The 26,711-nt window shown below is 39.1% G+C and overlaps 2 protein-coding genes across 3 annotated transcripts; both read right to left on the reverse strand.

Annotated features, from left to right (window-relative positions):
- Positions 1 to 672: 672 nt before the first annotated feature.
- LOC100605478 (olfactory receptor 51E2) lies at positions 673 to 18,266 on the reverse strand. 2 transcript variants are annotated; one of them, XM_004090647.3, is made up of 3 exons: positions 18,065 to 18,266; positions 6,285 to 6,363; positions 1,904 to 3,274 (listed from the first exon to the last, which is right to left on the reverse strand). In XM_004090647.3, exons 1-3 carry the CDS (start codon positions 18,071 to 18,073, stop codon positions 2,262 to 2,264), a joined length of 1,101 nt encoding a protein of 366 aa, XP_004090695.1. In that variant the 5' UTR covers positions 18,074 to 18,266; the 3' UTR covers positions 1,904 to 2,261. The 2 variants fall into 2 exon arrangements, with proteins under 2 accessions (XP_003254860.1, XP_004090695.1); XM_003254812.2 differs by lacking the exon at positions 6,285 to 6,363 and having other exon boundaries at positions 673 to 3,274; positions 18,065 to 18,265.
- Positions 11,227 to 12,635, reverse strand: LOC115838590 (olfactory receptor 51F2-like). Its single transcript, XM_030829301.1, has 2 exons — positions 12,627 to 12,635; positions 11,227 to 12,156 (listed from the first exon to the last, which is right to left on the reverse strand). Exons 1-2 carry the CDS (start codon positions 12,633 to 12,635, stop codon positions 11,227 to 11,229), a joined length of 939 nt encoding a protein of 312 aa, XP_030685161.1.
- Positions 18,267 to 26,711: the final 8,445 nt, after the last annotated feature.

Here is a 26,711-nt window from a genome sequence, read left to right on the forward strand (position 1 = left end):
TCGGAATTGAGGTAAAGGAACGGACAGGAAGGTAGAAGAGGACTGAGATTGTGGGGAGAGACATAACAGAGTTTAATCTCCTAAAATGAGGCAGCTGACCTCATTATTTGAGGGTGGGGCCCAACACCTGAATCTCCCCTTTTAGAGCATGGGTACACTTTCATTTCTTTAGAGAAATCACCTGTTTCTTCCATTGTGTTTCCTCCCCTTAGCCCTGGCCTATGCACATTGATTAACTGCATGACTTTGGAAGCCACTTTACTGCCTCTGAACAATGAAGCACAGTTGAATGCTCACAGATCTATATGCTAGCAGAACCCGTCATCGGTACACATCAAGTATCTGTGGTTCCCTCCTCCTAAGAGACAGCCTACAGTATAGAGTCTCCCTCACGGTTTATCTACCCAAGTCCTGCACCCAAGACTTGTTTAGTGAGGGAACATATAGGCCCAGTGATCGTATTCAGATCTCAGCTGCTCATTGGATCTGCTCAATAGTACAGTGGAAATACCCTACCTTGAAATAAGATGCATTCAGCATCCTTACTATCGTGTGAACCAGTCCAGTCAGGATTCCTGCACTGGTGAGAAAGAAGACTAGGAAATCACTCACATCTCCAATTCTGATTTATAGGATTCTATAAATGTAAAATCAATAGGCATAACACTCAGCAAAATTTAAAATAAAATTTTATTTTATCTTATACTTAAGTTCAGACAATAGCATGTGGTGTACATTCAAAATTTTTGACAGGTACAGAGCACATTAAAAAATGAAGACATGATCAAGGAGATGTAGGAGACAAATAGACAACAACATTCTCCCTGAATCTGGAAAGAAGCAAGCAATAAGATCACGAAAGGCGGCTGTAAAACAGGATTATTCTGCATGTGTTGCCCACAACTAGGGCAGGGTTATCTCTCATCACAAGTACAAAGCCATTGATGTTAGTGTGTAACAGAGAGAAAACACAGGATTTGTACAGCTGAGGAAATAAGTGGCAGATGTTACACAGGAAGCAATATAACATGGCCGTTAAGTAACTGTATTCAACTATCAAATTTAATTTTAAATCTTGGCACAGTGCCCACAAGCCGTGTGACTTTAGTCCCCTTGATAATATAAACTTCATTTCTCTCACTTATAATAAAGAGACACAAATGGTACCTACTCCATAAAGTTATGAAGAACACATAACACCTGTAAAGCACTTATAATAGTGCCAGAACATTGTGAGCACACATAATATGTTCATTGGCATTATTATTAAGGGCTTATATAAATTCCCAGGTAATGCATAATAACAGTAGAGACTGTGACAAGCCCTGGCTTCCATAAATTGTCAGCTTCATTTTCCCTGTTTCATTTCATATGTTATTCCATTTTATGCTTTGAGACAGGGTCTTGCTCTGTTGCCCAGGCTGGAGTGTAGTGGTATGATCGTGGATCATTGTAACCTCAAACTCCTGGACTCAAGCGATTCTCCCACCTCAGCTTTCCGGGTAGTGGGGGGCTACAGGTGCATACCACCATGCCCAGCTATCATATTCCCTATTTAAAAAGTTGTACACAGGCCGGGAGCAGTGGCTCACACCTGTAATCCCAGCTCTTTGGTAGGCCGAGGCAGGTGGATCACAAGGTCAGGAGATCGAGACCATCCTGGCCAACATGGTGAAACTCTGTCTCTACTGAAAAATACAAAAAATTAGCTGGGCATGGTGGCACGTGCCATTAGTCCCAGCTACTCGGGAGGCTGAGGCAGAAGAATTGCTTCAACATGGGATGTGGAGGTTGCAGTGAGCTGAGATCGCGCCACTGCACTCCAGCCTGGTGACAGAGCAAGACCTCATCTCAAAAAAAAAAAAAAAAAAAAAAAAAAGTTGTATGTGACAGCTAACCATAATAATAAAAAAAAAAGAAAGTAAAAAGAGAGAGAAAGTAGGGACAACACTAAATCATTAGTAATTTGAGCACATTTCCGCCAAGGCATATGCTATTTTTCAACTTGGTTTCAATCATGTGTCTTTATTATTAATGTTATAAGCATGTTTGGTTTTATTGTAGTCTTTAAATCATATAATACTTCATTAGTATGTATTATTCCACATTATAGTCCTTTAAGTAGATGGACCATACTTTAGTTTATTATTCCAGCCAGAGAAAAGTACTGATGGACTTATGGGCAACTGGAAATAAGCTAGTGTTAGAAATAATTATGTTTATCAAGCCAATAAAGATAAGGAGAAGTGTAGTGTTAAGGGTCACTGGCCTCCCACAGCCTGAAAGTCCTTGTCACAGCTGATCTTGAGCATAGCCAGCACCCGTGTTCTGATCTGTTTGGTTTTGGCACCATAGATGATGGGATTGATGACAGGAGGCAGCAGCAGGTAGATGTCACCCATGATAACACGCACAATGGGATGAAGGCTGTTTCCAAAGCGGTGTACCACTGAGAGGCCAATAAGTGGCACATAGAAGGCGAGTACCACACCAATGTGTGACACACAGGTTCCAAAGGCCTTGGCCCGCTCTGACTTGGAAGGCAGTTGCAGAACCGTTCGTATTATCAGAAAATAGGACAAGGAGATGAACATTACATCCACGCCCATGACCAGCAGAATGGCAGTAAGACCATATACCACATTGGGCAAAGTGTCTGCATAGGCCAACTTCATCACATCCTGGTGGACACAATAGGAGTGTGAGAGGACATTGGAGTGGCAGAAGGCCAGCCTCTTGATCAGCAGAGGCAGTGGGAAAAAAAAGAGGGATCCGCGGACCACAGCCACGATGCCAATCTGGGCTGTTACTGTATTGTTGAGCACTGCAGCATGGCGCAGTGGGTGGCAGATGGCCACATAACGGTCAAAGGCCATGGCCAGCAGGATGGTGGATTCAATGGCTGAGAGGGCATGAATAAAGAACATCTGGGTGAGGCAGGCCTCAAAGCTAATCTCTCGGGAATCAAACCAGAAAAGGGCAAGGATCTTAGGCATGGTGGATGTGGATAAGGCCAGGTCAATGGCTGCCAGCATGCAGAGAAAGAGGTACATCGGAGCGTGCAGGCTGCGTTCCGTCCTTACGATGAAGACCACGATGCAGTTTCCAAACACTGCCACTACATACATGGAAAGGAGGGGGAAGCCAACCCAGAAATGGGCTTTCTCTAGTCCTGGGATACCAATAAGCACAAAGGTGGCATGTGTGAAGTTGCAGGAACTCATAGCTGGAACTGAGGAGGGGTGACTGGAGAGGGTGAGGTCACACTGGCAGTCTGCAGGGACATAGAGCACAATCAGAGAACACCCTGGAAACTTGAAACTGACATCCCACCCCTTTTGTCTCCTCCCACCCCCACTTAGGGTCTTTCATAAGCTCTGAGGACCTCTTCCAAAGGCGGGACTGTGAGAGATCAAATTCATTTATGCATCACTACTCCCAAGGTTTATTTAAATTTTTAAAAGGGAACCTCGGGAGAGCAATGCTTTTTCCAAAATGTAATTCCCTCAGATTCTTCCTACTGGTCCATACCTTCATTGTCTGGATATTTGGTGGCCCTTTTTTTTCTGATAGGTGTTAAGAGATACACTTTCGGGAGCTCCTTCCAGATAAGGCTGCCTTTCTTATTTTACTTTCCCTGCTTCCCTCCCCCCACTTTCTTTCTTTCTATTATTCATTCATTCCAGAAGCATTACTAGCATAATGTATGCATTTAATTCATGGGAAAGGGAGAGGCACGATCACAGAGGAATCTTCCTGTTTAGACTTGAAACATGAGTAGACATTAGACAGAGAGTGGAATAATGGGTGCTCCAAGGCAGTGAGGATGGGAGATAACTTTGCAACTTTTCAGGGTTCCCGGTCCTCAATTCTAAAGTCAGCCAGAGGAATAAGAAGCACAGCAATGACACTCTTTTTAAAGCTTAAAGCAATATAAATAAACAAAAACTAAGAAAAAAATGCCAAAGTCAATCTCTTTCGGATTAAAGGAAACTCATCTGTGGTCATAAAATCAAAGGTAGTGGCTCCCTCCCATGACTTCTTCAGAGATGAAGGTGCTGGCAGGACACTGTTGAGTACCTCTGCACCTGAAAGCTTCTTCCAAGGCCACTTTAATTGCATCCAAGGATAGTTTGAGTTGAGTCCTTACTTTGGAGAAGTATTATTAATTTTACAATGATATTTTTAGAGCTTTGTCTTTCCTGAAACTTGTGCCAACAAGTCATTCATCTCAGGGGAGACATTTCTTTTTTAGAAGCCCAGTGTTGCTTTGCCCCAACTCTCTACCCTCACCCAAACACCTGGGCTCTGACTTCATGAAACTTCTTCTCTGCTAGGTTGCCTAGGTGCCCTGGTCTTTAGGGCTAATTTTCTCTAAAAAGCCAAAGCCTTGGCTGCAAGGCCTAACTTTTGGAAACAAATGATGCAGTGTCTTCATTGATTATCTGTTTCATCGAAACAGGTTAGCTTGCTTATATGGCACTCCCCCAACCCCAGAATTCTTCACTCATTATCTGAGTTCTTACTGCAGCTGGGAGATGCCCTTCAGTTTGGCCTTAATGTAGAGGGATTAGATACCAGTGATCTTAAAGTACAATATGATTAAATTAGTACAAAGAGATTTGAACTGGATTCTCCCCATCTTGGATAAGCAAGGAAGGACAGATTTGGGGTTCAAAGGTTACAAAACCCGTACTTCTGCCTCTATTTCCTCTTTTCCACCTTCAGAACTTGTGCAGACAAAACAGCTAAGCTCCTTGACAAATATTAAATCCCATATCTGGCTCCCAGTTGCTATCAGAACATGAAAAGCCCTTTTCAGAAGCAGATGATTGCATCCTTTAGTGAGATACAAGATAGTTTGCATCTTGCATCCATCCATCCATTTCTGTATCCATCATAGCTTGGGGAAGGGGATACAGAAATTTAAACCAATCATGCTGAAATGTATGGGACAGAACTAAGAACCTTCCCTGAAGAGAGGCCAGATCACTAGACCACTGTGTTCCAGAGAAATGGGACCCAGGGTGAAGAAAAGAGCAGTCATGGAGGGAGAGCAAGGGGAACACAGGGACGTATATTTACTTTCTTAATGCCTTTTGCCCACGCTACCACATGCAGTGCTGACAGATAACAAGAGCCTTTATTGGCTCCAGAGCTGGGTACTTTCTTAAGCACTCTCTCTGCAGAGCATATTTTCTGCCTTGCTGGTACCTGCGCATGCTTACTAGAGTATAGGACTTTGGGCTGTCATCTCATTTCCCAAAATACCTATCCTGAAAGACCTCACGTCACACTCCCATGTTGCCTGGCATGCTGCCTAAAGTAGACTCCCTGCTAAACCCAATTTCAGCTTCTCTTTGGGTCTGAATGTGGCTGTTGCATTCATTCTCACCTGCCTTTCCTGATTGTTAGCTAAGACTCTGGGACATTTCTTCCCAGCCCATAAAGCTGTGGATGGGACACAAGGGCTTCTCCCTGCCCTGGCTTGAAGCAGTATGTGGGGTCTTCGAGGTCCCTTAGGATGGCAGGAGCTAAGGCTGCCTGACCCCAGGTGAGGGTGCACTCACCTAAGAATGGTAAAGTCCTACTTAGAAAGAGCAGCTGGAGCTGGTTTTGCTTTCTGGTTCAGGCCTTTTTAATAATGCCACTCAGAAAGCCCATGGGAACAGGCAGTGAGAGTATGAACTGAGGCCCCAGGGACTTGGCAGACAGAGGAAAAACATCTCCATGTCCACTTGTGTGCCATTCCCACGGGCTTCCCACTGTTCCTGTCCAGGGAGAGCAACCTCAAAGCACCCACTGCCTCTGCCATCACTCCCACTCTCACATATACTGGGCTCTCAACAATCTGCTCCCATTTCTCCAAGCTAAACCAAGCACACACAGTCAGCCACAGGATTAGTGTGTTTCTTCATGTGCCACTGTGCTAGATGCAGCAGACATCATGTGTGACTAGGCATGGCCCTTGGGCTTTAGGAGTTTGCATCCTCTCTAAAAATACAAAAGTATAGTTCCATAATTCAAAATAAGGGCATGCAATTCTCCATATCTTACCCTAGCCTTTCTTCTGGTTGACAAAACAGCCCTTAATGTATCAAAGCTACTCTTCATTGCTTCTGGATTACAGATAAAGCCCAGATGATATGACAGCTTTTTGTCCTAGGTCATATAGTTAATTAGTGATAATATTGGTTGGAGAACCAGGTATTCTGTTTATTCACATTAAACAAATGTTTGTCAAAGGCTTACAATGTTATAAGCAAAATAGATAAAAAACTCACCCCAACTACCTTCTCCAGGATATTGAGGTATCCTCAGTACCTCAGGATGCTTGATGGCTGTCTTCCAGTGACGTGTCCCCTACGTCATACCCAGCAGGGTTACCTTCATACTTTATTAATATTTAACACTAACCTGTTCTATCTGCCATCCTTTCTAAGTATGCCTCACACACGAATCTTACTTTGTCATTGTCACTGTAATCTTTGAACACAGAAACAGAATTACTTCCTTATCCATCAGCCATTAAGTATTTATTGGTCACCTATATCCGGCAATGGAGTTAATTAATTCATTCATTGTGTAATAAACACATTCTCAAGGCTAGTTTTGTGCAGGCACTGTGCTGAGTTTAGGGTGACAGAGGTGAGTAAGACAAAGTCCTTGCCTTCAAGGTGCTCATAGCCACCTACCCAAACAAACCTGAAATGTTATGAAAGAGCAATGAATGCCACAGATTTTTATAGGAACTTGAGAAGGGTATTTATTTAGTCATTGGATGGGTCCAAAAAGAGGGTATTTCAGCAGACAGAAAATCATGAAAGAAACAGAACTTTCTACAGAAGAATTACGAAGAGTTGTAGCTTGGCTGAAGCATACAGTCAACCAAAAAGGAAAGAGAAATTGGAGAGGTCAATGGATGTGAACTGATGATAGGCTGTGAACTCAAGAACTTCATCCTGTAGGAACTGGGAGGTGAATGAATGGTTTTAAGCAGGGACATCACAACTAGACATGTGTTTCAGATCGCTATTCCAGAAGCTGTTGGGAGGGTGAATTTGAGGAGGATGAAGTGGATGTGCTTATGAATTTAGTCATGTGAGACAGGAACTTAAGATATATAGCATTTCCTCATCCTTCACATCCTGATCTTGTCTATTTTTCCTTCTAAAAATCTTTTGCATGTTTCCTCTTATTTCCATCGTCACCACCACTACCATGTTCAAGTAGCTACAATAGTGGCCATGTGACTAGTAGTGCTCTGGCTTTTAGGAAAGTCCCCAGCTCATTGTGAGCTTATCCATCTTGGTCAGAGCATGACATTTGTTCTGCAACCCACCCAGTCTCGGTGTCTACATTACCAATTTTCTATAGATGGAAGCTTATAAGCTGCCAGGATTGTTGGACAGAAGGACTGTCCACAGGTTAGCATTTGTGAGGTGAGGTGGGGGACGAGAATCTGCAGAAGTTCTGTGAACATCTCAGTTGTCCTTGAGGTTGACATTCCTTTTACTCCTTTCCATTTTTAGGACTCTGAGTATCTCCATCCTTTTCCTTCAGCTCTATTTGCTATCCTCTGTAGTAGTAGTGTATGGAAACAAATAAGCAAAAATCTAGTCTTTAGGCCTGTATCATCTGAGCTTTTCCATCTTTCAACTTTGGACCTGCCTGTAGCTTCTCTGGATTTTTGTTTTCGCTTCATTGTGAGTTATAGATATGTAAAGATGATCTGCGGGGGTACGTATTAGGGAATAGAAGAGGAAAGAAATATGTAGAAATAAACTGGCAGTTTATTCAAAATATAAATCACCTCTTTAAAGTGGCCTCCTAATTTTTACTCTTACCTACATTCATTCACTAGACAAAGCAAGTTTTATGTTGGAAAGTGGAAATAAAGCTTCACAAGATTAGGATCAGGGTATACCAGGTCATATGAAAAAGAGCAAACTTTTTATACCAAATGGCAGTACTTGGCACAGTATTCTCCAAAATGTGAAATTTCACAAAAATATATTTGTAGATATGAAGAACTTTCTGGTATAAGAGAACTGTGTTATCTTCTTGTGTGCCATCTGAATCCTTACGCATCAAAGACAGTATTTATTCATTAATTCAATGAAGAGTAAAAGTTACAATGGACCAGACACTATAGATAGAAATGTGGAAACAGCAGTGAATAGACCCAGTCCCTGACCCCGAGAAGTGAGCTCAGAGTTTGTTGTGGGGAGAATGGTGACAAGAGAGTTTCGAAAGAGTTGTCTTGAGAGAGAAGAACAAGGTGCTGTAGGAGCACCTTGAAAGGGCACCAGGCAGATCAGAGAGGTCAGGAAAAGTCCCTGAAGGAGAGCCCCTTCTATTCTAAGTCAGGAGAAGGAAGGGAGTGAGAATGATCTAGGTGGAGGTAGGCTTGAAAGGGACAGGACATTCTTTCCTGGGACTTAGGACATGCAGGTTGTTTGTTGTTTCTGGGGCATTGTACAGAGGGGAAGCAATGAAGCTTAAGAGGTAAACAGAGCCAGATCATTAAGACATTTTACTATTTTTACTATGTGGCAGGACCTGTTTTAGGGCTGGGAGATAGCATAAATGGAACAAACTTTTTATTCTCAAAAACATTATGTTATAGTAATGAAACTACAAAATAAATAACATATATGTGATATACTGGGGTATAAAAATGCCAAAAATTAAAAATAAGGCAGATAAAGTTGAGAGTGAATTCAGGCAGGAATTGAGGGAGAGGTGTTGTTGTTGTTATTATTATTATAACATCAAGGTCCCTGTAATAGGGTGCACTGGAGCAGAGATTTGTATAAAGTGAGGTGTAAGTCATGTGGGTCTCTGGAGGATGAACATTCCAGGTTGTGAGAATAGCATGTGTGAACTCTGATGTTGAAGCATGCTTGATGAGTTTAAGAAAATATTTGGAAGCTAGTGTGGGTGACATAGAGTGAATCACTGGCAGAGTAGTAGAAGATGATATTGGGCTGATGGAGGGAAAATAGATCATATAGATATTTATATGCTTTTACAGTGACTGTGAATTTTTCCTGGGTAAGACAGGATGCCATTGGGGTATATTGAACTTGATCTGCCTTGTGCATTAAACTAATCACTTCACTGTAGGGGGAAATAGACTGTAAAGCAAATGTGGATGAAGGAAGACCCACCAGCAGGCTGTTATAATAATTCAGGTCCAAGATGATGGCTTGCATCACAGTGGTAGCAGTAGAGGTGGTATAAATTGACTTGATTTTAGACATCAATATCGGAGATATCTAGAAGAAAGGGTCACCAGGATTTACTAATAGGTTAGATGTAGCATCGGGGTGATAGAAAGGCATCAGGGATAACTCCAAGTGCTTTGTCTCAACAAACTGGAAGGTAGAGTTACTGAGTTAGGGAAGACTATGGGTGAGCATGCTTTTTCCTTGATGGGAATATTAGTATATATTAGACGTTGATTCTAAGATGATTATGAGACATTCAAGTAGTGATATTGATATATAGGCAGTGGGAGAAGTCTGAACTACAAATATTAATTTGGATTTTGTCAGCATAGAGATGGTAGTTAAAGACATGATACTGGATGGGATGACCAAGGAAGGGATTATGACAAAGCAAAAAGGTCTGAGAACAAAGTCCCAGGACATTCCAACATATAAAGATGAAGACTAACAATAATTGAAACTGAAATGTTGTTGTCAAACAGGCTGAGGATTTGACATAATTCTTACAATACTATAAGTACTATAGTCACTTAATAAATTTCCTATGGGGAATGATGAGGAAACCAGAAAAGAAACAGCATATATGTAATATGTTGGGGAATAAAAATGCTAAAAATTAAAAATAAGGCAGGTAAGGATGAGAGTGAATACAGGAAGAAATTGAGGGAGAGGTATTACTATTATAATTATTATAACATCAAGGGCCCTGTAATAAGGTGCAGTTGGCAGAGATCTGCATAAAGTGAGGGGGCAAGCCTGTAGATATGAATGATACTTCTACTTCCTTTCTGGACCTGATACCAACTCTACAGCCCATCTTAAATTAATGATATTAGTGTGGCATTGAAATATATGCTTTAAAAATTTTGAGAATTAACGGACACACCCAGGGTGGAATGAATTATCTTTCTGAATTAAGCCATTACATGACCATTATGACACAAATTAAAAAATTCATGAGTAAATGACCATAATTCATTTGTCGTCACTTTCCATTTCTGCTGGGGCAGAATGTTGATGGAGGGCTGACAGAAATGCTGAAATATGCTTGAGTCAGGAAAGATCATCAGGTAGAAATATATCTGTAAGGTTTGAAGATTTGATTTGGGCTTTTTCTCCCTAATTTGACTGAAAATTTCTAGAGGTTAGAGTTGTGTTTTTTTTTAATTAATTTTTTACTTCTTTATGTTTCCTAGTAAAAATTGCCTGAACTTCTCTCTATATTTATATTTATAAATATAAATATAATTTACATAAGTACATAATTTATAAATATAAGTTTATATATATGAGTTCATATAATTTTTACAAATATAAATTATATACCTATATATTATATTATAGGTAGCAATATAGCATTAAAGTTAAGAGTGTAGGGGACTCTGGAGTCAGTCTGCATAGATGTGCTCTGCCATCAGCAACACCAGTTACTACTTGTTTAAGCAAGCTACTTAACATTTCATGCCTCAATTTTCTTATTGATAAAGTGATTATCTTATTGTTTTAGATATAAAATGTGTTAATACATATAAAAAACACTTAGAACCATGACTTGTCAGAGCAAATAATAAATGGCAATTGAAATTACTAGAACAGTTGGAAAATACTACCTATTTCTCACAAAGGAGTGACTTTTCTATAATGTGTCATTCTAACTGCTATGAAGTAGATGAGATAATAATAGAAAGGGTGTTGGCAGGGACAGAAGGCAACAACAGTTTGCACCCAACAGTGGTGTGAGAAGGAGAAATTTTATATATAAGGCTAATTTTAGGCTGTTCATCTCTTCCATCCCATGTCTTCACCTCCTCATCTGGAAAATAAAGTAGTCAAACTAGCTGATGTTCTAGATACATTCCAGCTTTAACTTTAAATGATTATATGCTTAGCTTCAATGGGCACCAGTTCTTTGGTTGTTTTTTGTTTTTAATTGGAAACATGACCTGAAGTATACCATCTTGAGGGGTCCATCTAGTGATAGAATTCTACAATTTTATGTTTCTTTGGAATGGAGAATTTTTATCACAGCTCTACGTATCTGTTTGGTTTTCACACTGTAGATGACAGGGTTCATCACAGGGGGGATCAGCAGGTAGGTGTTAGCAATCATAGTATGTACATAGGCTGGGGCTTGTTTCCCAAATCTGTGAACAAAGGACAGGCTGATCAATGGAATGTAATATATAGCAACAGCCACAATGTGGGAGACACATGTACTGAAGGTTTTCTTCCGATCTTCTGGGGAAGCAATGCTAAGGACAGTCCTAATGATCAAAACATAAGAAAGGAGGATGAGAACTGAGTCTACACCAACAGTAGAGAACATGGCAGTCAACCCAACTGCACTGTTGATTCTGGTGTCTGTGCATGAGAGCTTCATCACATCAGGGTGGTAGCAGTAGGAGTGGTGGAGTACTTGGCTGTGGCAGTAGGAAAGTCTTGTAAGAAGTGCTACCATTGGTGTCAGCATTAGGATCCCCCTGATGACACTTGCCACTCCAATTTGAGCTATTCTGGAGTCAGTTAAAATCATGGCATACCTAAGGGGATTAGAGATGGCCACAAAACGATCAAAAGCCATGGCCAACAGCACTGAGGATTCCATGACAGTGAAGAATTTAATAAAAAACATCTGGGACAAGCAGGCATTAAAGCTGATTTCTCTCACATTGAACCAGAATATACCCAGCATGGTGACCAGAGTGGATATGGATAGGCCGAGGTCAGTGGCGGACAGCATGGAGAGGAAATAGTACATGGGTTCGTGGAGGCTGGGCTGAGTGATGATAGCGAAGAGGATCAGGCTGTTTCCCAAGAGAGCAGTTACATAGAGGAAGCAGAAGGGAATGGAGATCCAGGTGTGGAAGGCTTCCAGCCCAGGAACACCAGTGAGCAGGAATGTGATGGAAGTGGAGGTGATATTCTGCAAAGTTGACATGATGAATTAAAAGTACAGAACAAGATGAGAGCTTAAAACAAAAAAAAAAGCTACATTCGTTTGTGTATTGATTGAATTAAAATAATTTTATTGTACAGAAAACTGATGAGTATTTATATAATATGAAACTATGAATGGCTCATTTAAATTGATTAAAAAATGTCAGATTTCAACTGCTGTAGTGGGCACTTTGCTTTGTTTTTGAATTTGCCTCAGTGTACAATCTTTCTTCTCTAGGGCCCTTTGCTGGCAGCTATATTTATATCATGTGACCAGTCCTCGATCATTCTAGCCATAGATAACCAAACTAAGAATAAACACTTTACCCCGAGTTTGCCAATCACATTTCATTCTTTCTGGCATGTTTAAATTGTGCTAAAGAGGTAGTGCATTATTTTTCCTCTATGGTTGGCACCAGAGAAAAATACACTGGGGCTGTGGAACAGCAATGTTACATTGGTCATAAGTGTGGAAAGCAGAGACACTTACAGACAATTCGGGAAGCCACAAAATATGAAGAAAGAGATCATTATAATACAAAGTAACACATAGGAAGTGACAAATAAATGGCTTCAGCATCTAACCATTAAAGAAACCCTTACAATGTGATACCTGGCATCACATTTGGAAGAGATGGTGAATTAGAACACAGACCTCCCACCAGGCTTAGGAAGACAGGAGGCTGCCCTCGCCTGATATAATGTGCTGCCCTGTTCCAACACAGTTCTCTCTTCAGTCTGCTGGAAGACTAGTTCTCCAGAACAGAATCTCTCTATTTTGTTAAGACATACTTCTTAGGAGATACCTAATTGAATGTTACTGTTTTGTTTCGGAGGGAAAAATATAACTTTATTGCAAACATCATATTTCTTTTTTCATAGAGTAGAGAATTGCAGAAAGGTAGATAGATGGGTATGGTTGAGTTGAAGACGGGGGTCTAGGGAAAAACAGAGATTAGGGTTTCGGCTGCAGAGGGCTCAATCAATGAGAGGGAGCCAGTTGCAGGGTAACTTTTCTTCAGGGGAAAAGAAAGGGTGCTGGGTGGCTGACAGTAAGTGTTGATAAAAGAGAGGATGGAGAAGACCCTCAGCGTATCCAGACTCACACATTCACCCTGATAAAGTGCCGCCTCAAGGATCACCGGAAGAAGTCTTAGTGAAAAAAAAGGGGGGGTGTGGGTGGGATTTAACTAAAATTAACAGAAAACTAGATGAAAAACAAGAAATTTTAGATTATATGATTTGGCCAAATAATGAAACTATAGCTTTAGATTCTGAAATTTATAGTAATGACAGTGTCCTCAGGGGAGTGATGAAAATATCTAAAATGTATGATCAAACCTCTTAGAGAAATAAGAATTATAGTTAATATATAGTATATTTCAAAAAAACTAAAAGAGAGAATTTTAAATGTTCACACCACAAAGAAATGATAAATATTTGAGGTGATGGATATGATAATTAGCATGATTTGATCATTCCACAATGCATACATGTGTTACAACATCACATTTTACCCTACAAATGTATACCATATTATTTGTCAACTAGAAATAAGGTAAAATAATTTTTAAAAACCAAAACACACTAAAAAGGAATTAACAGAAAGAGAGCATTCAGTAGATTTGTAGTATTTGGAGAAGGCTTTCTAGAAAAAGCAGTGCTTGAAAGATTTCTGTTTTATATAAGTTGAGATGAAGAATTCCCAGGCTTTCAGAACAGCATGTGTAAAAATGTTGAGCAGGCTGGGCGCGGTGGCTCACGCCTGTAATCCCAGCACTTTGGGAGGCCGAGGCGGGCGGATCACGAGGTCAGGAGATTGAGACCATCCTGGCTAACACAGTGAAACCTCGTCTCTACTAAAAATACAAAAAATTAGCCGGGCGTGGTGGTGGGCGCCCGTAGTCCCAGCTACTGGGGAGGCTGAGGCAGGAGAATGGAGTGAACCTGGAAGGTGGAGCTTGCAGTGAACCGAGATGGCACCACTGCACTCCAACCTGGGCGACAGAGCGAGACTCCGTCTCAAACAAACAAACAAACAAACAAACAAAAAGCTGTTGAGCAATAATGCACTTGTAACACTTCTTCTCTTGATCTTGCTTTACTCTCTCAGGGACATTAACTGAGTATCTGGATCTTACATGGTGCTATGTTAGAAGCTAAAGGACAACACAAATAAAACCCCACTTAGAGAGTTTATAATCCAGTGAGGGAGAAAGAGCAGAACCGTTGTTCAATAACTTCAATATCTCATATACAGTGATGTAATAAAAATGGTTATGAAAGTAGAAAGGGGCTCCATTTACGTCGATTAATTCTGGCTTTCATGATTTTTAATTCCTACGCAATGTCTGAGTTGTAATTTTTGTCATTGTGTTGTAGGACATTTTACGTAACCACTTCAAAAAATTAAATTGCTATTTGAATAATGTCTCTTTCATCCTAACTTCTTCATAGCTCCCATTACCTCATTTCAACAATTTATTCATTGCCTATTTTCATTCTTTTTGGCAGTTTTTTCCCTCCTTCTTGCCGAGAGATCATAAACAAAACAAAAGAAAACCATACTGTATATATTTTGACCTGATCTGTGTTGGGCCTAGCAAAAAAAATGATTTCTCTCCTTTCCATCACTTTACAACCATAGCTTCCTGCACCCTTCCTACATTCACGCTGGACTCAGAGACGAGGCTACCTTATTCTTTTTCCTAGCCAATAACTCCATTTTAGCTCCTATCAACCAGAAACACTTAGTTCAGTTCAAACTGAACTGAACTATATATATATATATATATATATATATATATATACACACACACACACACACACACACACACACATATGCAGGGAGCTGAGCTTGCTGTGTCAAGAGTCTAGGGACTCTTACTGAAAATAAAAAATGACTAATTTTAAATATCTACTACATGCCAGACAGTGTCTATCAGCAGTGTCAGAGACAAACAGATAAATGCTACTAGTTGTAGAGTGTATAAGGACAGGATGTATCTAATCGATAAGGCAGAAGAGATAATAGTGTGGAGTGGCAGATTTGGAGTGTGTGCATACATGAATGTGTCTATGTGTGTCAAGAAGAACTAGTTCCAAGAATCTTAACAGAATGTATGATTTATAACTGTGTGAAGTTTTGATGGGTAGATGTGAGTTTATAAGGATGAAAAACAGGAGAAGTGTGCTTTTGCAGTGCCGTTGATAAAATGAGGAGAGACATGAATGAAAGAATAATATAAGTCAGTTCGTTGGATAACTACAAGAGAAGGGGTATATCGAAGTCTTAAATGTGAGGGTAGGTGCTGTGGGAAATGAAGCTAGAGAAAGCACCAGAGGTCAAATAATGAAAATGTTGAATTCCATGGAAAGTGTAATGAACTTAAATTTTTGCAGAGCATCAAGAGCCAGACATTTCTAAACATTTTATTCACCTTTTATTGACCACTGGAAGCAAGGAGCTTTGCTTTTAATAAATAAATCATTTTCCATCTCTTCTCATTTAATGCCAACAAAATTCCTTTCCCTCTTTAGTATCTTGTTTAGTACCATTGGTTGCTTTTTTGCAGTCTGCAATACTCAAGTTTTACTCTAACTCAACAATAAAAGCTTCCCACAGTTTTATATAGCCATTTCCAAACCATTCATTTCAACCAGGATATATTGAATAGTTTTCATAATTAGCTTTGTGCTTTGATAGTGAGGGATACAAGACATAAGCCCTGTTTCTCTCTCAATTTCCTGCTGTATCTTTTATAAGGATAAAAATTCCTTTGGAGAACAGTCCACTTTTGTTTATTATTCCTTCACCTTCAGTAACAATCTGAATTCTTTCCCTAATGACTCTGAAAATCCTCCAAATGATGTCACCCATGATTTTCTACATGCCGAGTCCAAAAGTTTAATCTCAGATTTGTTTTTCTCTCCCTCATCTCAACTTTCAGCAATGTTTACCTCCTCCTCCTTGAAACTTTCTCCTTCATTAGCTTCAGTGATGGTTATTCTGTGAGGTGTTTTTTTTTTCCTGTTTGTCAAACAATAGTTTTGTTCTCTGCCTTATAAATTGTGGGATTCTAGAGGAGTCTGCTTTTCTCCCAAGAAGTACCTCTTCTTTTCTTGCTTTTCATATGCTCTCCTTGAGATATCTTGGTTATTCTCATGGCTTTAAATAGCACTTATATCCAGAAGACTCATAAATCTGCAATCTAATTATGGCATCTCCGGAGTTCTGTATTTTAAAAGTTAGCAGAATCTTTAATGCTGTGGCAAAGTTTCTGGTTTTAAGCGTAAAGGTAGTAATGAGACATGAAAGTACAGTGAAGCAATCAAACCTGTAATTTAGAAAAATAATTGACAGCATTTTGGAGAACAAATCTCCTTGCTTCATGTGGTGAATAAAAAGTAAATAAAATACTGTGGCTACCCCTGAGGGACATCTCCACCCATCATCACTCAGTTACTTCAACTTCTATATGAGACAAATGGAACCCATTCTCTCCTCCCCTCCAAACCTGGCTCTTCCTCCTGCTTTATTTATCAGCAAATGACATCGAACTCTAGTAAATCATTGAATTAAAATTACTACCCACCACACGCACACACATGTGCGCACACACACACCCTCCTCTTTCTCTCTCTCATCCCTTACATATAAAGATTAGTTTTTAATTGATTCTACTCCTGAAATGTAAAAGATGAGAATCTCGGGAGGTCTATATAAGAAGGCCAAGCAATTGTTAGTAGTGGGTACTTGAAGCTGTTATTTAATTGCGTTTTTCTTACATTGAAAAAATCTTAAGTGTTTATATCCAAGACAAGAGGGGTACTAATGAATATTCTTAGAAGGAGGCAGTAAATTTCCCCCAAGCTTCTCTTTTGTGCTGCCTTCACTCTCGAATCTTTCTAACCCATCCTCTCCAATCCATATATACCTTCATTTTCTCTCTTGTGAAATAAGCTATATTCTCTCAACTAATTTTCCTGCCCACTCAGATTACAATGATGCTCCTCTTTCATTGCACTATTATAAGCTATAGCTTGTGGCTGTCTTAATCTGCTGAACTAGACCATATAGTGTCATCAGTATTCTCCATGCTATTGTCAATGGTATGGCTGTCATGTGTGACTGACCTGGGTTCAGATTCTTGCTCAAACACTAACTAGTTTTGAGACCATCTACACCATTAATAAAAATATTACTTATAGAAATAGCTACCATTTACTGGACACTTGTTCTGTGAATATTATTGTCCTCAGTGCCTTATAAGCATTATTTTAATTCTTACTATATCATCATGTGACAAGTATTGTTAGATTCACTTTAAATTCATTTTTCTGGTAAAGACACTGAGTATCAGAAGTTCTGAAACATATTTGAAATCACACACAACTAGTGAAAGTCAGAGCTGAATTTTTAACTCAGCTCTTTTTAATTCCAAAGCTCGTGCTCTCAAAAACAATTGTTTTACTGAAATCTACAAGTAATATAAACTTTCTGTGACCCAGTTTCCTCATCTATGAGACAGGATATGCACTGTGTCTAATACCAGTAGCTGGCAGGCAACGCGTTTGAAATTGCTAAATTTTCATTTTTAGTAATAGTTATTGGGCATAGAAATGAGATTCACTGACTGTGATAAATATATTAGCACACTGATTAAACCATTTGACTAGAAACAAGTTATCCAACCTATATCAGGCAGAACGAAATACCCATTCTCTACGTATTTCCTGGGAATAAATAATTCTGAAATTCTACCATCCTCCTCAGCCCACCATACCAACATCTATCTAATTCTGCACATTTTGAGGAAATTATTCCCTGTGGGTGAGAAAGTCCAATTCATCTAGAGTCAAGCATTTTCACTGAACAAAACAATTTTACTTACAGAGCCCATACAGCAGTTCGGCCTGTTCCTTTCAGGCTGACTCAGAAGGCTGAAGAGGCTTTAGATTCCAGGGGAGGGCCGAGCTTGCAAATATGAGGAGACTTATTCCAGCCTGACTGGAGACAGGCACAGAGCTGAGAGGCCAATTCCTGGTGGTGGTGCTAACTCACTGTGTCTTCAGGGTGTGGAGATTCCCAGAAGACTTCTTTTGCCTCATACGGTCCTTTTATATCTGTTCCATTATGCAATTACTTATGGTGGCTATGTGCTTTATGGGCTGATGTAACCTTTTGTTCATGTGTCGTTTCACTCAAAAGATTTTTTATTTAACGGCTTTATTGATATATCATTTACATACTATAAAATTCACCCATTTATAGTGTATGATTCAATTGTTTTTAGTAAAGTCACAGAACTGTGCAAGAACCATCATCACAATTCAATTTTAGAACATTTTTATTACCCTTAAAAGGAAACTCATAATCACTAGCAGCCACTCTGAAGGAGATTTTTAAAAATGAAATATTGTAGCAAATTGCTAAATGACATCTCCTATTATGAGTGAGAGTCCAACTCAACCCCTTAACTCCTCAGTATCCATGATTATTCACAGCAGTATGGTTTCATTAGCCTACCTGTGGTTCTTTGCAGCAGCAGTCGTTCTCTTATAGATAAAAAATAATTCATTTACTCATCCATACACATATCCAGTAAATATTTCATAAGAATGTCCCATATTCTAAACATTATACTCAGTGATAGAGTTTTTTTTAAGAATATATCATAATTCTGTTTAGGATTTTAGTGTAGAAGATAGACAGGTTAACCAATAATTACATGTTAACCAATGATAAGGTTATCCTAGAGGCATGAACCAAATGCTTGGTGAATACAGTAGGTAAAAATCTTAGTTCACAACTTAGTTGTGTATAAAATACAGTTTCATTTACTTTTTTATAATTTGACCTATTTTATATTTTGAAGTCCCAACCTACTAGGTTGAAGAGAATTAGTCACAGTAATTTGGGATTCTGTCTACTTATAGTCAAATTTTGAAAATCTTATATTATACCAAGAAAAATTGCAGGTAGATGGGTGATTGATTTGGCCAATGATGTCACCTTCTGTCAGTTTACTATTGCTCTCATTAGTCTTTAATAAATAGAATGCATAGATTGCTATAAGTTGTCCATCTTGTCTCCTTATGGTCTCTTTAGATCCTTAGATATTCCCACCAATTTTGGACCACGCTTGGGCATATGGGTCTTTGATTCATTCTCAGTTTGTCTCTTACACCCTGCATTTAATCCACTGGTAAATTTTGTCAATCTCTTTGAAAAATACAGTCAGAAATTGATCACTCTTTATCATCTCCAGAAATGTCACCTTTATTTAAGTCACAATTATCTCTCACTTGGGTAACTTCAGTAGTTTCCTAACCGTTCGCCCTGCTTCTGATATATCTCCTCCCCACTATCAAGTCTGTTTCACTACTGAAAATGTCATGGCCTGACATGTTTTCTTCTTCATAATGTAATAAAAGCAATAAATAACAAGAACAATAATATTTTATTATGCATTCTACATCCATGATACTAGGGCAAGTGTTTGTGGTAGACAGGATAATGGCCCCTAAAGATACGTATGTCTTAATGCCTGGAACCTGTGAATATGTCACCTTACATTGCAAAGGGACTTTGCAGATGTGATTAAAATTAAATAACTCGAGATGGCGAGATTAGATGGATTAGCTGGGTAGATCCAATATAGTCATGTGAGTCTTTAAAAGTGGAGAACCAGAGAGATGGCAGCATGAGAAGGATTTGATCCACTGTTGCTGGCTTTGAAGATGGCAGAAGGAGGCTACAAGCCACGGAATGTGGGAAGCCTCCAGAAGGAGAAAAGAAGAGAATTGATTTTTCCCTAGCCCCTCTATAAAGAAATGCAGCCTGGTGATTCCTTGATTTTAGCTCAGTGAGATCCATGTCAACTTTTGACTTACACAACTCTACAATAATAAATTCAGTAGAAGAATCCATTATTAGTTTCATTTATGTCTTAAACTATGTTTAAACCAAAAATTAGAGTGTAACTAACTTACCTAAGTTTCTCAGTTATAAATGGCACAAGTAGTATTCAAAGCCTGGGCTATCTGACACCCTTTCAGTTTTCAAAACTCATTTTCTAAAGAGTCTTCACATGACTATGCATCCACCACTACTTTCAATTTGAGTTATCTACACCCAAAAGCCTGCATGCATGCTGATGTGCCAAACTGAATGTTAACAGGTTGTCACTTGTGCATGCTTATACCTTGCACATAAAGGTTTTTTATTGTTGTGTTTCTGCACAGGAAACTTCTTGAGACCCTTGAAATCACTTTCTCTACCAAGTTGGGCAAATTGTAGGGCTGTGACTCTTTTCCCATTAGTCTCAGAAACTATTTGGGAATAGTCACATATTTATATTCTTATGGTTGAAAGAATGTTACTCTTATAAGAAAAATAAAGTTACTATAGTGGTACCACGTAAATTCTGTGCCAGAGCTTAGTACATGAAAATGAAACTAATGTGTGTACTGGTCAAAGCACCAATACACACACTGGCACACATACTTCGAAATATGGCTCTTCTCACTGCCATATTCTCATGCCAGCCTAGCAGAACAGTAGCTGGTAATTTAATTAAACTTTCTGAAAATTCAAGTTCAATGTTCCTCCATGAAATCACATAGCAACACACCTTATTAATACATTAATATTAACACCATTGAGTCCAGGAAACATATCATAGTCTGTGATGTCATTTGACTTCATATTAATGTTTCTGAAACTTGGTAATCCAAACAGGAAGTACCAAATTGGACACAAGAAAACTCTGCACTTGGAACTTGAAGTAAGCCTTATTTATTGACTGTCAACATTTTACTACAGTAAACAGTAAAATATTCTTGGCTATCAAATCAGCAAATGTTTTTTAAAACACATAATACATAGTGTTGTGTTGCTGTGTTACAGTGGACTAAGCATTGTTTTACAATGTTTGCATGAACTTTCTGGAAGCATATTTTCCAGTATATTGTTGTCTTAAAATGTCCATAATATTCCATTTCTAAAAATTTATTGGAAGGAAGATATCAGAGATGCAGGCCATATTTTATGTACAGGAAAATTTATTGCCCCATTATTTACAGTGGTAAAAAATATAGATAAAACTTCTCAATGATACAGAATATATAAAGCATTTATATCCAGTCCTGGGATGTTATGCAACCTTTAAAATTTGTGCATATAGCAGCTCAAGTGGATGGTCATTCTTGATCAGGAAATAGAAAAACAAGTTTCAGGGCTAAGACCAGTACAAGGAGCAAAGAGTTTAAGATATAAAAGAAACAGGGTTTGATACAGGAGCAAGAGGCCAGAGGCAAACCAGGTAATCCAGGGTTAATGCATTGAAATTGTAGAAATAAACTTAAAAGAGAACAAACAATAACAACAGCAACGAAGACGGGTTGCTGTGTGTTACTGTTCGAATATGTCTCCCATGTTGGAAATTTAATTCCCAAATTCATATCTTGATTAGATATGAAGCCTTTGGGAGATAAGTAGGATTAGATAAGGCCATCATGATGGGACTGGTGGATTTTTAAGAAGAAAAAGAGATCTGGGCTGACACACATGCCCTTGCCCTTTTGCCATGTGATGCCCTCCACCATGTAATGGCAGCACAAAACCTCTCTCCAGATGCTGGCACCATGCTTTTGAATTTCCTAGCCTCCAGAACTGTGAGCTAAATATACTTCTTTCCTTCAAAAATTACCTAGTATTTGGTATTCCTTTATAGCAAGAGGAACTAGATTAAGACACTAGGTCAAAAACCATTTTGTTTATACTACTGTTTAGAAAAATTATCAGAACTCCAGATGACCTACTAGCCCTCCATGGTCTGATGAAAGCCTCATTCACCTCTTTTCCTGGATCCAGCCATGTTGGATTTAGCAGTTTTCCTATGCTGTTGATATGGCCAACACTGACCATTCAATTTTGGTGTATATAGAAATGTCACTCCTCCTTACCTCTCCTTTTGAACTTCCGGCTATTCCTAATATTCCTATTTATTCCATTCCTCTCTGCTCCCACTATATCTTGTTGCACATGCTTTCATTAAAGTTCTTAATTGATTTATTAAGAGAAATATTGTATAGATACTCTACATATATCTGGTATTGAACAAGAGCCTGAGGGTATAACAGTGAATATGATAGATATCACCCCAAATATTACACAGTTTGAAGTCTAGTGGGGGATACAAGTAAGTAAATGAGAAATTAAAATACTGTATTATAATTACTCTACAAGTGGTATTCACAGAAATCTTTGCTATTGAAGGACCAATAATGTTAGCATCGCCTGGAAACTTGTTGGAAATGAAAAGAAAATTAGATCTTCTGAATTAGAACCTGTGCTTTTGCAAGATACCTAAGGCATTAATGTGCCATTCGTATTTGTGAAGTGCTGGTATAGATCACCTAGGTACTGGGACAATTTAGCCTGTGTGATCAAGGGAGGCTAACCAAATGTAATTGATAATATGAGATCCGAGTGAGTGCAAAGGGTTTTGACAGGGGAGCTAGTAATGAGGGCAGGAGAGTAGAGTAGGGTGAGGAGACGACAGAAGGTTAAGGAAATGTTCCAGGCATGGTCAACTGCTGTGGTGTTTCATCTGCTTGGCGGAGTGAGGACCAAATTAGGGCACTGCAAAGTAGGGAAACCAAAAAGAAAAATTAAAAAAGGATAAAAAACCCCCACATAATTAAGCTTCCATTAATTTATCCACAATCTGTAAATCAGAAAATCTAGGATAAAAAGCTATTTTAATTTTAATATAAATAAAAAATAAATAAATTCAAAATTATATTTGAAACAGAGTTTAGGAATCAGTAAACATCATAATACTGCCTCAGAGAATAGAATGAGAGAAGGCTCAGACCTGAGCCAAACCATGCCATGTTTAGGAAACTGAAAATAAGTTCTGTATGACTGAAGGAGAGAGAGTAGAAATAAATGTTTCTCCACCTAAAGCAGTCGCAAGGCCAGATTTCTGAGGACCTGGGAAGCCAAAGAATTGAAAGCAGGGTAATGTCCTGATCAGATTTGTGTTATAATGGTTGTCTATCTATCTGTCAGATACATGAGTTCCTTGAGGGTAGATACTACACCTTTTCATCTCAACATTGGAACATAGTATCTGACACACACTAGGCACTAAATGATAATTTAATAAAATTGCTATATTAATGAAAACAATAGTAATCATGATAAATAATAAAAATAAGTACAATGATTAATAACACATTTTGAGTGAGTGCAAAGTGTACTGTGCTAAGACCTTTTTATGGATCAATACTGGGTTATCTTATTTTACAACATAGACTTATAAAGCAGTATAACGATTTTCTCCACATTAAAAGCAAAAAACAGAGGTGGTGTAGCCTAAGGTCACACGATTGGTGACAGAGCTGAGCTTTGGACCAAGGTTGTCTGGTTGGACCAAGGTTGTCTGGTTCCAAATACTTTCAGCTGAACCAATGCTATGTTGACTTTTAATGGACAGGTAGATGTAGGCAAGTGTGTAACATACTTAAGTCCTGGGACAGTACAATTAGAATAGACAACCAGTCAAAATGAGCATTGATCATTATGCCCTTCTTGTATCCACTGATTGTTAGGCCTTGGCTGGTGAATGGTTTAAATGTCTGGAGTTTGCACTAAAAAAGACTCTGAAGTTCTTCTGTGTTCCATTTTCTGCAGCTGTGTGTAGAAGATCAGCCTGCACTTGTGTCTGTGAGCATGAACCAGTGCTCCTCAGACTGGTATTCCTAGCATGGATAGTAAAATTTTCACATTTATTTCCCTGTAACGGCCTGGACATCTGTTTTGGCTTCTGTATCTTGAAAGCTTCTATTTAAATTGTGCATTTTTTCCCACGGAGTCTCATACATTATGTGGCACATTTATCTGGGACTGTTAAGATTTCCCCCCAACCCGTTGAAGTATTTATGGGGGAAGATTATGCTTTTATTAGTACAGAAGGTACCTAAAAAGAGAGCATATTTTCTCAGGTTCTTTATGAACTTCTGGGAAAAAATGCATCTTTCCAGATTTTCCTAGGGATCTAGAATCTTGTGACATAAGAAGAAGAAAAAAATTCAACAGGATAATTAAATTTTCTGCTCTGTGGCAACTCTAACGGGAATAGTTACCTCGTCCCCTTCTTCCATATAGCAGGCCTTTGCAAGGTAATGGCCTCTTGATACAGCCTCTTATGCCAAGAAACATGTTTAAATAGTTGTCCTTGAAACTTACCAACCTTCCAAGCTCACCATTAATTGTGAAACGCCGTATTAATGACAAAGCTGAAAGCCAATTATGAGTATCCACAGCTTAAATAGAAGCTGTCTGTCAAACATGGTTAATTCTCCACCGCAGTGGTAAACATGCTGGTAGCAGTTTTAGGACAGAGCAGCCTAGTATCTCTGTAAGCTAGCAAGGGACACACAAGGGACTCATAAAGTTTTGTTGTCTTCCTTTAGTCACTTCCTCTTAAGTTGTCATTTTCTGTGACTATGCACAGGTTAGCAACAACTCCCAGGAAATTCAGGGGAGGGCCTGGGCCCTCAATCAGAAAACCACTGCACTACCTTCAGTGAATGTAGTAACTCAGCAACCCCTTTCCTATTTGGATTCAATGTCTCGTGATTGCTGTGAAACTGGCAAATGGCAGCTGAGCAAACTCAGCTGTTAATGATCCGTTAACAACACCACTTCTTCCTTACTCTGGCTCTATGCAAAGTTGTCCCACAGCTGTTTAGGGCTCAAATTGCTCTTGAATGAGAACTGAAATTGCAGTTCATCTACAGAATTATCTTTTGGGGAAGAAAGAGTGAAGATAGATTGAAAAGATGTTGCCTTTTACAATTTGTTATTTGGAGCACAAAGGGTTAACAGGACACAGCTGTAGGGAGTTCTCCCCTAGATATTTGCTTTTCTGCTGGGTAAATGACTCTCATCAGGTGACTTCTAGGCTCCTTATAAAGGCTCTTTTTCTCAAATCTGGTAGTTCTCCTATTCCTGAATTTTTTCCCTATGTTTTCTCCTGGCAGAAGAGGACCTCCTTGTCCAGGAGCAGGGCTGATCAGGGGCTGATTCCGCAGCTGTAGTAGTACAGCACCTTTCTGCAAGTAAGTTAGTGAGGTTGAGACAACTCTCACTTGCTTTGCATTAATTGATTCTCTGCTGTGTGGCATGATCCTTCAAATAGCAGGGGGCAGGATCAAATAACCTCACCTTCCAGACCCAAGAATTCTTCTGTGCACAAGGTCAGTGTTGTAGTGCATTGAAGACATTTATAAATAAATTAGGTACTGTATAACCTTCAGATAGTATATGAAACAAACACAGAAGTATTCAGAGTAAATTAGTGAGCATGAACTCAGTAGTATATTTTCATACATTATGTCAACTCAAAAATATCGTTGTAGCATTCAAAATAGTTATTCCAAATATAGACTACAGTCATCAGCATGTGTTTGTTCATGCCACAGTAAAAAAAAAAAAAATTTAAATAAGGAGTTTGCGAGAGCATGGCGTTTGGAGTAAGAACAGAGCTCAATTCCTGAATCTGCCATTGGCTTGTTGGGTGAGTTTGAGAATGTCGTACGGTTCCTCTGAGACTCAATTATCTAATCTTAGCCTGCTTTCCCACCCATAAAGGGGAGTTACTAATACCCAATAATGGTGTTGTGATAGTAATGAATGTGAAGCATTGTTGTGAGGGCTATCTATTTAGAAGTTCCTAGTAGTCTGGTAACAGGTATGTTTAAGTTACAGGCTTTGTCATGGAAGAATTCTCAGTGGGGGAGAAAGAGACACTTAAAGAGATCTGTTTAAGAAGAGTTTCATATTTGCTCATTAGTTTTAGTGCAGGACAACTCAAGACTGGTTTTGAGACAGACTCAAGACTTGGTCTTGAGACAACTCGAGAATCATAGAATTTTTTAAAAAAAGCTATTATTGGCTGGGTGCGGTGGCTCAAGCCTGTAATCCCAGCACTTTGGGAGGCCGGAGTGGGTGGATCACAAGGTCAGGAGATTGAGACCATCCTGGCCAACATGTTGAAACCCCGTCTCTACTAAAATACAAAAATTAGCCGAGTGTGGTGGCATGTGCCTGTAGTCCCAGCTACTCGGGAGGCTGAGGCAAGGGAATTGCTTGAACCTGGGAGGAGGAGGTGATTGTGCCATTGCACTCCAGCCTAGCAGGGGTTGGAGGGTGGGAGGGTGGGGGGGTGGGGGGTGGGAGATGTTCTTGGACCCATGTTTGCTAATAGAGTTCCCTCTGTTACAAGAATCCTATTATGTTTCCCTTTGATTACAGGAGTTGAAGAAAGATGCTATGAGCTATGTACAGTGGAAAGAGGGACTCAGAGATTCAGTGAAGTAAATTGTTTGGCACATAGAAGGCATTAAATACATTACCACTAATTTTATTAGAGAGAAATATAGCCAAGTACTTAATCTGTTGGGTTTTTCTTTTATGTTTTATTTTTATTTTTGCTGTTTACAGTATAGCTATTCTATTTATTTTTA

Source organism: Nomascus leucogenys, chromosome 15 (assembly GCF_006542625.1).
Source record: "Nomascus leucogenys isolate Asia chromosome 15, Asia_NLE_v1, whole genome shotgun sequence".
Classification (NCBI taxonomy): domain Eukaryota; kingdom Metazoa; phylum Chordata; class Mammalia; order Primates; family Hylobatidae; genus Nomascus; species Nomascus leucogenys.

Coding starts and splice junctions, on each gene's coding strand:
- LOC100605478 (XM_004090647.3), bottom strand. Junction 3,275..6,284: donor TCCTGGAGAAGGTAGTTGGG/GTGAGTTTTTTA, acceptor ATGTCCCTGCAG/ACTGCCAGTGTGACCTCACC.